General features: G+C 39.0%; 1 protein-coding gene across 3 annotated transcripts in view; it reads left to right on the forward strand.

Moving 5' to 3' along the window:
- pex5la (peroxisomal biogenesis factor 5-like a) overlaps window positions 1-14390 on the forward strand; it is an 85296-nt gene that overhangs the window by 48415 nt on the left and 22491 nt on the right. For 2 of the 3 annotated variants that reach the window (XM_068591551.1, XM_068591553.1), the window contains 5 exons: window positions 5509-5718; window positions 7051-7174; window positions 7537-7630; window positions 7919-7948; window positions 10023-10118. In XM_068591551.1, coding sequence (XP_068447652.1) covers window positions 5509-5718; window positions 7051-7174; window positions 7537-7630; window positions 7919-7948; window positions 10023-10118 — 554 coding nt within the window. The remainder of the gene's footprint in view (window positions 1-5508; window positions 5719-7050; window positions 7175-7536; window positions 7631-7918; window positions 7949-10022; window positions 10119-14390) is intronic. The other variant, XM_068591552.1, reaches the window with a different exon arrangement.

The following is a 14390-nucleotide window of genomic DNA, read 5'->3' on the forward strand; positions in this document are numbered from 1 at the left end:
GATTATCCCATATCATTTTTTAACTACCCCTCTAGCTTTTGCTTTTCTAAGTTCTTTTGTTACCATGTTTCTCAGCATTGTGAATTTCTGCCTACCATTTCCTAATTCTGACTTGAGGAACAGTTTTAAAACATAGTTAGGTTTTTTCATAAAATTCCTGATGCCACTATTTGACAATGGACGTGTGTTCATTTGATTTTGTTTAAGTTTCTTAGTAAGTTTTCTTGTTAAAAGTGTTAAATTATGGTCAGACATACCAGTTACCATATTGTGTGTTTTGATCATTCTTTCTGGTTTGTTACTAAAAATCAAATCAATCCGCAGCTGAGAAGAGTGAAGATCCTTGTGGGTTTGTTCACAAACTGAGTCATATTAAAACAATCAATTGTACGTTTTAGGGATTTTCTTCCAGACTTAACCTCCCAATTTACATAAAAATCTAACATTAATACAACCTCTTTGTCAAAGTCACATTCCTCTAACATGGAATTAAGCTGTTCATAAAATTCACATTTGGACGATGTTGGTCTGTAGAGACAGATAAGGGTGAGAGACATATGAGTTGATAGTGACACTTTCAGACCAATACATTCCAATTTGATTTCACTTGACCACTTAATCTGGTTACAATTAAATTGTTCTTTAATGTTAAACATTACTCCTCCTCCTTTACCACTCATTCTATCTCTTCTATACATGATGTATCCGCGTACATTCAAAGCAACAGAGGGCGAGTTTATATGTAGCCACGTTTCAGAGAGGCATAGAATGTCCAGGTTTGAATGACAAGATGTTTTATTTGCTTCATTAAAGGCACGAGACTTTGAATATTCAAGTGGCCCCCAAACAGTTGTTAAAGTTTTGAATGCATATCCTAGAGCACCCGGGCATGATTGACCGTTTTTGACAAATTGATGTTTTCGTAATTTTATGATAGCTGGATTCAGATCTTTTTGTTTCACTTTCAAGGAGGAGCCAGCTGACCTGAATGTCCATGGATAGGGGAGCGGAGGTTAAGGTAGAGACTAGATGGAGCGTAGTAGGAGACCCACCAGGCAACCAAGAGGAGATAGTGTTGTATGAACATGGGGGACGGTAGCGCTTGTGTTGACAGGCTACAAGGTAAGAAGATGCAGTGTGGAATAGTCAATGTGATGGTGAGGTCAGGTTGGAGTAAAACATATTGTCAGATAGAGTGCGTGACCCTAAGCCATGAACCGGCCTATGCTGCGGATGTGTGGGGGGATAGGTCCACTGATGAAGACTCGTCTATCAAGGCCCTCAATGGAGTCCAAAAGAATGCTGAAATCCTGTTTCAGTATTTCAGAGGACTGGTTGGAGGTGTCATTGCAACCCACTTGCACGACCACGTCCTGGGCAAGTGGGTGTTCAGTCAGGATGCTGGGAAGCTTTTCTTGTATGTCAGCCACCTTTGCGCCCGGAAAACTAAAAGAGAACCTCCCTCTCCTGCCGCGAGCACCAACCTGGAACCATGGCTCTTGATGGTGTGGAGTTGAGCTGACCGGATGGAGAGTTGAGTGGAGCCATAGTAGCCTTCAGTCCAGTCCTAAAAGGGTATGGTTAGCTAAGCTAACACGCTTGCTAACTCTTGCAAAGGTGGCCAGTAGACGTTAGCTTCTCTAGTGTTAAGCTCATGGATTTTTTTGTTAACCTTCTCTTGTGTATTGTTTTTTTTTGCTGTCTGATCCACATGGACCGAGTGCAGTAGTAGAAGGAGTAGTAGAAGTAGTAGTAGTAGTAGTAGTAGTAATAGTAATAGAAGTAGAAGTAGAAGTAGTAGGACTGTTTAGTACCTGCGTGTCTACCTCAGTCAGGTGACGAGAACGCGTGATTGTTGATCTGTTTTCACACTGTGATGGACTGGCACTGAAAAACACTAAACAGGAATTAGCAAGCAAAGAAAATAAATAATGAACGATAATTACCAGTTGAAATATGCTAATCCACACGAGACCTACACCATGTTGTCCTCTCTCTTGCGTGCAGTTTTTCCTTTCGTCTGATTTGGAGGTTGAAGACTATTTTTGCTCGTTGAAGGAACTTTTAAAAAACCTCATCATGAATTATAAATTGGCTTCATGGGCCTAGAGATACACTAGTCAAATAAACATCTGTTTCAATTTAAAACCTTAGTAATAAAAGGAAAAAAAACATATCGGCTGGTTGCCCCTAAGAAATAACACTGCTGTGTCCTTCACACTTGTTTATGACATTCATCAAATTTTAATTGCCAATATAGACCGAAATGTATTTCTTTAACCAACAGAAAACTAAGCTATTTTGAGGCCTCTGTTTAAAGATTGCATACCCAAACTAAAAAGGGTGTCTCAACAACCACTAAGGCTATTTGAATAATTTTGGTGTCATAATAAAAGGCTACACTTGTGATATGTTCAGATTTGTAAATATCAGTCTATATGTTACTGGTTAAGAGTAAATGAAGACGACACAGCAAAAATGAAAAGGTTTCAGATTTGTCTAGAAAAAAAGCACTTTCAGAATGATTATTTCTTTGAAATGATGCAGCTGTAAGGTCCAACTCTAACCCAAATCATAACACAATATGTGAACATTCTCTCCCTCGGTTGACTTTAAAAAAGTCAAGCAGAACAAAGTTAGAGAGGGTTTAGTATAGAGAAAATTTAGACGAGGACTCCAAAATTTGCATTGAGGCACAACTGTGCACTTTTGTGACATTTGAATTTTCTCATGTACCAAACCATATATTTCACTTGTATATTACTTATGGTAGTCAATACATTCAAATACAGCAGTTTGGGACTTTTTCTTTCATTAAAAAAGCTATGATTTATAGTTTCATATAACAATTGCTCAGTCCTCCCCCTCTTAGGGGGGATTGGTTTTTAGAGAGCCTCTCAAACACTTGTTGTATTGAATCCCCTCTCTTTCAAATTCAAGCTCAAAAATCGTATCTTTCTTTTGTCAGCTCTTTGTTCAATGTTCACAGGAATACTAGACACAATGGCTCCCACCTTTAAATTTCCTTGAACACAATTAATTGCTTAAGATTTTAGTGATTGATCTCTTCTCTCTATAAATGTATTGTTTGAAAAATTTTAAATTCTAAATATATATATTTATTAGGAAACATCCAAATAATCATGAGAAACACACGTACCCTGAACAGAAATGTCAGAATAAACCGTTTTAGAAATAGGATATGTAATGATTGCCAAGGGTTTTGCTTTTAAAGTCAACCAGATAATTATGAAGTGATTCTATTAGCTAGAAATAATCAAGTCTGTTAGCATTTCCTTTGACAAAATCAACAATTATTGGCTAGAAATGAGAGGCCTGCTTCTGTCTCTTTCTGTCAGAAGTCAAGGACCCACTGTTTCAACAATTACTGTGACTTTTTAATCGGAACCTGCAGCCATTAAGTGCAGAAAATGGTCAGTTTATAAAGTGAAACGTTGTTGAGTGTCTTGGTAACTTAGTAATACAAATACTAACCTCAAAGGTTTGACTCAGAAAGGTCATATTAGAATGTATGACTTGTTTTCTGTTTTCATGATGAAAACCTGAAGACGCAACTAAAATGCTAAACAATCAAATGTGTTTGCTCACCATCAGTCTATTGGCCACCAGTGCCACTCAATATTAGTTTGATTAATATACAGTATACAAGCATTCAGTTGAAATATCGAGTTGATGAAGCAAACTTGTGCAATTGTCTTCCCAACCTCATCATTTCAAGGAGACTCAAGGGTGCCAAAACATTTTTGACATTGTTGCCTTTTTATGAACAGCTTGTGTTTCCTTTTGGTGCTGAAAACTCTTCAGGCAACCTTCCCCACGAGTGTGTCTCCCTTGATTTGTAATTGTACTTGCTATCTAAAGAGCACAAGGCATGGAAGACAAGCAGACTCTCTAATTACGCAGAGATTTTCGTCAACGATGCTCTCAGTTGGTTGTCATGAAGCAGCAGCACGCCAATTATGCAGTCATGTGCTTGTAGTTTTGATCTCGCATTGCACAAAGAACGCAGCCAGGGTCCTGGGAAATAAGTGAGAAAACTTTGTAGGGTCCTCAAATAACCAATACATTAAAATACTGTTTAACTAGGGTTATGAGCCGCTTATCTTAACTGAACTTGACTTTAAAGCAAACGTTTACCATCCCTTCTGCGTGGTTCACAATATTTTTCACTGCTATTGGTTTATAAAAACCAGGAGGCTATGAAAAAGATCATCAAAAATTATTGCATAAAATTATCAATTATTGCATAAAAAAACATTCCAGATGTGTCTTTCATGTATAAGATGTGCATTATACTGACAATGTAATGTAATGTGTATAATGTATTTTGAAGCTATAATAATGTTAGCCATTGAGGCAAGAAAGAAATGATCAGGAGCAAAAATGCACTTCCAACGAATAATAAGAAACATGTCACCTAAAATCAGGTCCTTGTGTGCATTTAACCCTGTTTGCTTTTGTTTAATATGTTAATGTACTTATTTCAGTTGCAAGATATTCACAAATGAGTAAGACTGTCCTTGTGCAGCAAGGACAAGATGTGAAAAAACTGTGTGAAGAAATTGATTTCAAATGAATTAAATCGACAAAAAAAATCAGCTCAGAATTATAACAGTTACAGAGTCTGTGATCGTGAAGCTTGACGACATCACAGACAAAGTTGACCTCTTTGACAGAAGGCTCTGTCCTTCTTTGCCGCTCGAACAACTTGCGATTGAATTACTTAATTGACCAAACTGGAGCTCCTCAAGGGGCTGCCTTCGCCTTATCAGACTGTGCAGTGACCTGTAGTATATTTAGATTCTTTGAAAAGAGCAGTAGTACATTTTTTAGATGCCCACCCAGGGGGCAATACCGTAACAGCTTAAGTACCTTTGACAGCTCAACTCACAGTGTCAGAAAATGTGTAGATCAAAATCCAAGCTTCATGCAGAACAATAAGTGGAAAGGAAAGTTTACTAAATATAATACTTGCTGAAGAATCTCAACCACTCTTTTGCAAAGTGCACAACCTTGTCCAAACTACACAATGAATACAGAAGTACCCAGATGACGTACCCACAAAATATACATTTTGTTAAATCTCACCTCTTAAGTTTCAAAAAGCAATTATTTAAGGCAACAAAAGAATAGAAAGAAAAATCAGGAAATTAGATATTGAAACAGTATTCCTTTTTTTTTTTTTTTTAGCAATTAAGGGAGCTTGAAGTATTCATTTATACCCAAATACTACAATGTGATACAGTGAATTTGCTCATAAATATAATATTGGAAAATGCCCTTTCAAAAATTTCAAGTTTTGTAAATGCATCCTGCATGCCATAAAGTTGACAACATCTGTCCACAGACTTATGTTAAAATGTTCAAAATTCCTGTTGTTTTCCTGGTAGTTACCACTACAACAGGTTTCTTCAGGACACATTTTGACACACACAAACCGACTCACAATGAGCAACTGGTGAACTAAACTACTGTCATCTCCCTCAGTTCTATCATCATCACTGGACCTGCTGGATCTCAGTGAACCTGGTGAAAGGAGGAGGAGCAAAGACAAAAGGAGCCCTCTTTCTTCCCGGGGCAACAGCCAGAAGAGCAATTCTCACAGGAAGAAGACGGATGAGACAGAGCTGATCCAGGTGGAAGTTGAACAGACAGGACAAAGCATGAGGACACCAGAGAGGGCATCACTAGACTCAGGTAGAGATGGATTCTAAACCTTGGATTTTTCAAAATCTTTTAGAAAAGCCAAAAGTATAGACGTTTGTGTAATTTATGGGCAAAAGAAAGTCCATCTTTTAGAAGAATGGTGCAGACAAACCATCAGTCACTTGGTATCACTTAATTTTACGTACAATAAAGTGCATAGCCTGCATTGAAAGAAATGTATCATACTGACTGAATGATGTGTGTCTTTACCCCAAGAACGGCGATTTGTCAGTGTTTAGTATATTAATAGCATAGCACACAGTATACAGCATGCAGCAGTGAGCAAACAGTGAGGAAGTTCTACTAACAGAAAAAAAATAATTAAATATAAATCAGGTGAAATCAGGTGAATTAAACACAAAGGAAACATTGCTCCTTTTGTGTGTTACCTGATTTATTGTATAACATACATTCAATAACATATAGACATCTATAATTATAACTTGCGATGGAATCACTAATCGCAACTCCAAAATGGCCCAGAGGAAAACTGAACCCCCATTTTCCCATGATGACTCACACACAGACTCCCACGGTGAAAATAAAAGCAACGTTGTCTAGGCGGATAAAACGTAAATCCTATCATTGCACACAGCCTTTAACGTGCGAGCAACCACCTCACTCAGTTTTTCAAAAGCCATAAATCTCCCAGCCCACCAATACATACCCCCAACAACTCAGACTCCCATCAACCCCCACGGAACTGACCTCGCACACACGTGTTCAAGATAGAGCAAACTCGGATGAAGCCAATTTACTGTAATGAAAGGGATCATCTTTAAAGACATTAAGAGGAAATGGCCAATTACTTTCCTATTTGCAAGTTGAAAAGGTTAAAGTCTTCAATGAGAACTAATTATGCAGACTGTGTCAGACTACATTGTGGTGAATAATTCATGGCGGTGAGATTGATTATAACCCGGGCATCCTTTAAGCAAAACTTTACATCCTGCTACAATTGTGGGTGTTTTTCATTTAGACATGGACCGCACCAATTGTCCGCCTGCTTTTAGCTGACTGTCCAATTAGACAGACTCCATTAGTGGTTGTAATCCGGTGTCAAAAGGTTATCTTTTCAACTAATGGACAACATTATAAGTTACTTTCTTTAAATAAAATTGAAGAAAAAAATCACAAAGCTGAAAACACATTAGCTTTTGTGCAAATTAGCAGATGATTTAGAAGAACTTATTTGATAAAAAAAAAAAAAAGTGAGGATGTCCACGATGTGCAACAAATTAACTTCAATTTGCCTTTGTTGCCAGTTTAGTTTGTGTGATTTCATCAATATAACTTTCTTCTTTACTTCATTACTGTCACCAGTTAACATCGGTTCAACGTTGGATAAATGGGAAGAGCTGAACCCCAACCCTGAGAGGAATGGCAACAGAAAATGGAAATTGGAGAGACGGCGTTCTTCTAAAAATGTATCTAATGAGTTTCTGTGGTAGGTATTGTCCTGAGCGGGAATTGTGTACACTATTTGTCAAGCTCCAAACAGTAAACAGAGGCTAGCTGGTGACCACAGTGGAGTATTTAGCAGCTAAAGGTTCAGATCATTCACTCGGGAATTATATTTGCAATGTGTTCAGACACATAGTTCTAAATGAGGCATGTGTTATTCCATGTCCACCACATTAGCAACGATTTCTCAACATACTTCTCAATTATTGCAGGTTCAAGGGAAAAATGTATCTGCTAAATACGGTTCACACTTAAGATACTGTATCTCCTCTTAGAATCAGAAACGTTGTGGTCATATCAAGTGTGTCTGTATCATGTAAACCACCTGTTTCTCTTCTACTTTAGGTCCATAGACTGTAAAACCCAAATAGAGCCATTAAACAAGAACTCCTTGGAAGCAAATAACAAAGTGGAGCCAGATTCTGCTTTAGCATCTCAAGTAAGTGGTCAGTAAGACAGAAGCGGTCAGTAATCCTCATTGTTGTATGCGCTGTCTGCACTTGGACTCAACAACCTTTTGCAGTAAGAAAGCTTCACACTTCTCACACATATTGTTCTGACTGATAAACCCTGAAAATTAGTTCACGGAATTATGAATGAACTTGTCTATTTAGCAACTGCATGCTAATGCATGATATTGTAGCCTTAACATTAAAGTTTGAGTTGCCCTGTTGAGTAAGTGTGTCCCCATCATTTTGCCCTAATACCTACAATTCTTGCATTTCAGCTCAACAGGCAGTATATTAGTGGAAGACATGTAAGCCTCCCTATGCATCCTTTCATATGATATTGAAAGAGTTATACATTTGCACCGGGGAAAAAAGCATCACTATTTCATAAAATTTGATTTAAAAGCACAAAAAGAGTAGATTATTAAAGTCAAAAGAAAGCCTTGACAAAGTCCATTTACTGTTTGCTTTGAGATTGTTCCTTTGTGGTGCTACAAGGTCCAAATGTCAAGCGCTTTCCTCCTCAGTTGATGTCTCTGTGTAGGTTTGCAGAACGGCTCTTGTTTCCAGACGCCATTATTAAGAACCTATTAATTACTCAGCAACCTTACTCTGAGCCCATTAGTGTTGATCTCACCAAGCTATCTTAACACCTTTGCAGCACTCTGATAAATAATACATCTGTGATTAAAGATAACTGACCGAGAAGGAGGGAAGTTATTGGCAAATAAACACACAACATTTTTTGCTCAGGATTTACATAATAGCTGATGGAGATATTGTAAAGAGTGGTGTTAGTTTCCTACTGAGCAGGTAAAACACACACACACACACACACACGCACACACACACACACACACACACACACACACACACACACACACACACAGAAACAGAAAAGGCATGCAAGCAAGGGAAACTTGTGTTGCATGACATATATAGCCTATGGCCCACTGATGAAAGTATTGCAATATTTATATATTTGCAGTATTACGAACTTGGTGACTGTGGGGACACTCCTGGAAAAAAATCGGTAGTACAATTTTTCTCCATTGTACATACAATGCGCAAAATTCAGAAAAAGTAGTATGTTAGCATGGAACAGCCCAAAACTTCAGACTGCTAAACTCAAAGCACAATCCTATGTTACCATTAAAATATATTTTTTGTAATCATCCATGATTTAAATTTCAAGTATTTATATTTATTCAAAGTGGTAATCCTTAAACCCTGATGGAAGCCTTCTGTTTTTAAAACGCTGGCAACAGATCCTGACATTAGCTGCTAACATTTTCTTTCTTCTTTTCTGGCATTAACTATGGCTGGAAATATTTTTCAGGATGCTAAATCTCGCCAGACTTCAGGGAATTTAAGATAAATAAGTAAACAATTAAATAAATACAACAAAAAGGACCAAGTGTGTTAAGAGTGAATTTTTGGGTGGAGTTATCCAACCATACTGGAGCGTCCTGCAGTTTATAACAGCAAAAAGCTTTGTAAATGTGGGCTTGCATGCATTTCTGCTACTGTAAATACAATATAAAATGGTTATCTAAAGTAAATGAATGAGGCAATTTATTCTGAGTCTATTAAAACCGAGATTAAGTAACCTCAATTATTCTTGCATAATGGCAGCCTGTAGAGGTGGAAATTGTTACAGGTACTGGCTGGCCCATTCTGTGGGAAGCCACTGACATGAAGAAATGAATTCCTCAGTCTCTGTTATGGATTTGCTCGCCCTGTCATGAGTACAGTTCCTACTATTCACAGAAAATCTAGCACCATATCACGTCTGAGCATGAAAGGCTATCTCAATATAATTTACCCTTCAAATAAATGCGCATAGGTGTAATGTGGAATCATGTAAACTACAACGTACTCTAAATGCAAAATCACATGCGTGTAATTGATCTATTTTCATTTTTACAGCAGAGCAATGCTTTATCTGCAAGTTTGTAACAGAGAGGCTATGGACACAATTCAGATATTGCATGTGCAGGTGCACGGTAAAGGGAGCGGGTGGGGCAGTGACGTTGCAAGAGGCTGGATGAGTAGCATGGCACTCAGATGAGGGGCGGCACGAGACGCTGACAGCTGTGATTCTGCTGGCCTTCCTAAGCATGTCAGAGGCTTTGTCGAGGCAGGGATATTTATTCGCCGGTCAGAAAGCAGAGACGGCTGACCCTGCACACTCTCCCTGCCTGTCTCTCCCTCTGGCTGATTGGTTGTGTGAGTGATGTGCTGTGCTGCTACGTGGGGATGTGTGTACGCGTGTCTGCTTGGGATGTGTTGCCTGAATGTGAGCGTCTGTATATGTTTAATACATTTTGTCTGTGAATATGTGCATATATATTATTAAACATGTGTATGTGTGTGTGACAGGCTCGCCTAGCTAAGGAGCAACGATGGGGCAGTGCCCTCCTGTCCAGACATCAGTCCCTGGAGGAGGAGTTTGAGCGAGCAAAGGCGGCTGTTGAGGTAAGCAGAGTGCTGCTTAGTGCACCTCACATCTGTGACCGGTCAAGAGATCACCGTCTCCACCGCTGATTTCATTTTTTATTTATTTTTATTAAGTTGTACGATTTACTAGTTTGTTCATTAGTAATCCTAAATGGCAGAAATTGTTCCCTCCTCACCGCCACCAGAACTTGGAGGAGGGCAGGTGTCGGCACCAAGAGAGAGGCTTTCAGTTAGCGTTCAAAGGTTAGCTGTAGTGTTGATCCAACAGGAAGTCGGGCCAGTACCTCATGATCAGGCCCAAATGGGGCCACCCAGACCCCGGACCGATCATCAGAGAATTTCCAGATGACGATCATAAATGCTGGTGGTGAATTTCATTTAGAAAAGTACATACTTTTCACAGTAGAAACTTCCACACTGCCATTAGCTCCCAACAAAATGGAAAGAGGATGAACAAATTCCTTTAGTGTTCTGAGAAATATTTGAACAAAGAGATGCAATAAAGGGAAAATTCTGTAAACTCGAAGCCAAGAAGTCGTTTTTTCGTATTACATTTTCAACATCATTGCCCATGTAGCCTCATAATCATTCCTGCAATTCAAATGCATCTACCTGAGATCCTGTGGCGCTGATTTCCATTTGACTTCCCAAGTCCTTTTATCTCCTTGTCAAATGATCACTACTGTGCGTCATGCAATGTGTTCGCCCCTGTGGTGTTCGCTGACAGTTTAATACTCCGTGATAAATTCTCACACATGCTGGAGTTCACAAGGTGTTTGAATCAGAGAAATGAAGCTAGATAACAATAGGAAGGTAAATAGGTCAGTAATCTTACGGCCAGACATATCCGATACCACGGGGATGGCAAAGTTACAGTAATTAGAGATGGCTTGATTCTTAATTGGACTGTGTATACCGACACACTCCATGTGTTGAGTTGTGAGGTCTGGCTGATGCTCTCATGCTATCAGGGACGTGAGAGTTTGCCACGACAACATGAAAAATGAGCTTTTGATGGAAGGTCGAAGCCTTTTTTATAAATTTTTGCTCTTCGATGCCATTGTACGTTATGTTTTTCCTACTTTTACCCCTTTGCAATATGTTTTCTTTTAGCTGAAGGGTTACTTCACAACTACCTGAGTGACTAAAAAAGCAGAGTGTCTGTACTGTACAAAAGTTTTGTTTTTTACTCAAAATAAATCCACTCTACCACTAAATGGACATCTCCTTTCCCAGAAAATGGGAGTGAACCCTGCTCTGTTGAGTTACTTCAGCTTTACTGAGGGCTACAGTAGACTGTTGCACACTGAACTATGTGTAATGGTCAATAAATAATAGAGCTGGGGTAAGAAGACGGTGAGAAAGCGAGAGGAGCAACAGCAGATAAGTGGACCACCCACTTGGGGATCCCTTCCCAAAGTTAGAAATGATGTCAGCTCTTGTATAAGCCGTTTGCTACATCCTCCAAAATAATTGCACAGTTTGAGTACAAGCATCAGCCGTAGGGCAGGTGAGTGATGAGATTTTCAGATGCTCCTGGACAAGTGTCTGAGCATGGATCATCGATTGGTAACAGTATCTCTCGGCTTCGATCGAGCGGACTGAGTGCAGCCCTCCACTCCAGAGGAGCTCTGGTGCAAGCGGTCAGCCATTTTGGCGTTAACCGCCAATGTCAAAGCCCACAATCAGATCATTTCCACTTTAGTAGCTGTGCATATGCATGCTCTTTCATACTTACAAAGACATGGCGGGGGACACTGCTCAGATGGCAGAGAGAGAACATTAAATCAGCACGCAACCTTTCTGTCAATTCATTCAATTAGATGAAGCAGCCAGATATAAGAAAATTAGGACTCACAGAGGACAAGGATTTGGGCGACCAAATATCATCTATTTTACAAAAGTAGGCACTGATGAGAAATGTGTGTGTTAATGTGTAAAAAAAAAACTGGGAAATTGAGAATAAAAATGTCAATGGGCCATGAGAAGGCATTTGGCTTCGAATTATTATAAGAGTCTGTTTTCTCCGAAGGTACGTGACTTACGGTATGCTCATGAGACATAGACAATTACTCCGAGCTGATGACAATGTAATACTCTTATTACATAGCAAACTACTGGAACAGCGACAGGGTGAATTGTAGCTTCAGAGAGCAGTGTTTCTTCTCTGGGAGGCATGGCAAAGCACTCCCACTCTGGCAATAAAGAGGAGATGAATGTAACTGCGTGGCCCCTTGTTTGATTTAAACAGCAGCGGGACAGGTACAGTTTTATCTTGCAGAACACGATTCTGAGGCAGTTCTGGTTTAGTGACAGATTGCGGAGGCAGTTAGAGATTGGTTCCTGTGATCAAAATTGTGGGGGAAAGAAAGTGGTTTGATTGTGTAAATTAAAATGTGACTCCACTTGGTCAGAGATGCTTGAATGGGTGAATTAGTGCAAAAAGGTAACGGTTCACAAAAGACATAAAGTTGAAATAAGACAATAACTATACCAATGTTGTGTCACTTGTTGACAGAGTAAAAGGCTCTCATTTTAAGGTGCTTTTATATCTGATGAGTTTGAAAATCTGGTTCAGTCTCACTCATTTGAACTCTGGTGCAGACCAAACAACTGCACTGAGATGATCTGCAAGAGAGTTGTTTGATCTGGTCTGACTCTCCGGATGGGTTGGTGAAGTTGTCTAATTTTCCCTTTGGTTCAGTTTCTTTTCACACAGAAACACAGTGAACCAAAATGCATCACTAAATGCCAGATAGGTGGGATGCTAGATGTGACGAGAAGGTAAACACGGGAATGTCCTGCAGAAGATCCAAGGAGAGCCAGTGAAGAGGTTGCAGTCTAAACTAATAATTATCATAGCAATTTTTGACCGATTTTTGTGACAGTAGAGAAAGAAAATACGTCATTTTTTTACCATGGTATGAACAAAGATAAAACAAACCGAACTCTAAGTGTAAAAGTATTAATTATCTCGCCCACAATTACCTGGTGACACTGCTCCTATGTCATAAATTCACACAGTCGCTCGATGTGTTGTTATCACAGACATCCATATTGTGTGTAATCGCATTGTCTGCCAAATGCATTGATAGCACATTGTTCACTGAAATGTATTGTATTCATCTCTGAGTGACATTATCGGGACTCCAGCTTCCTATTTTTGTCTCGCTGACCAAGGACTTGGCCTATACAGCAGAGCGGTGGGTGGCTCATTAACATTAAAAGGCAGTCTGGCTCTGGAAATGAAGAGACCTTCTTTTTTTTTAGGCTGCTCCATGTCACTGTTAAATAATGAGATGTTCTGTAGTCTAAGTCCCATGGGCAACGAAGATAAGTAAACCTTATTCATGTGCTTGATTTCCGCCAAAGGTTGAGTCTTAAGTTAACAGAACTCAAACTGACGTAAATAGAAAAGGTTAGAGTTTGCTAGAGAAGCACTCATACACGGAGACTTAAGATCAAAAATGTGTATGAAACATCTCACAACAGTGTCTGATTTTGGCAGCAAAGCACAAAGCACTCACTTCAGAAATTACACAAAAGAGCGGCAAACTAACAGAAATTAATTAATGATCATTTATCAATGTTACTTAATGTGTGTTACCTAATATTTTAATATAACTGGTAAATATAAAGTAGTTGCGCTGCTCTATGTATTTATAGGGTCTTAACAATTCTAATTTTGGTTGTATAAACACTGAGAAAATGGACTTCCTGAAATAGCGTGATTTGGCTGCCGAAAGATTCAAAGACCGACATTTTATTTATGTGCCGATTGGTCGGCATATTTTTATAAATAGAGACGTGGTTGTGATCTGTATTTGTGCAACAACCAAAATCAAGAACATGCGGGATAAAGCTTAATGTTGCAAGTGAAATAGGGTTTTGTTTGGAATAAATTAATACATTGCTAACTTAATATGCGTGAACTGTGACCAAACGGCCCTCTGAATGATGTTAATGATGATCAATAATTCTGTCCATCCCTAGCGTAAAAAATAGCTTTGTTTTTTACAGTCATTGTAATTTTGTTTTCTTAAGTCTGAAGCAATTGTTTTGGACCCCACTCTATTTTAGGATCATCCCTTTCTGTATTTTTGCTGACCTACAGTAGAAAGAATCATTAAGTTGTGCAAATTACCTTCCTGGCAGCGAACATTTAGTTTCACTGTATGTATTACTTCAGTCAAGCTGACTAAGACACACTAATTGGATTCTGGAGGCAAAATGTAAATATATCTTTTCTTAATGTGGGTGTCACCAACAGCCGAGGGTATGTGTGACCTT

This window comes from Clinocottus analis, unplaced genomic scaffold (genome assembly GCF_023055335.1).
Source record: "Clinocottus analis isolate CAN_PGR_092001 unplaced genomic scaffold, fCliAna1.0.p SCAF_25, whole genome shotgun sequence".
NCBI classification, from domain to species: domain Eukaryota; kingdom Metazoa; phylum Chordata; class Actinopteri; order Perciformes; family Cottidae; genus Clinocottus; species Clinocottus analis.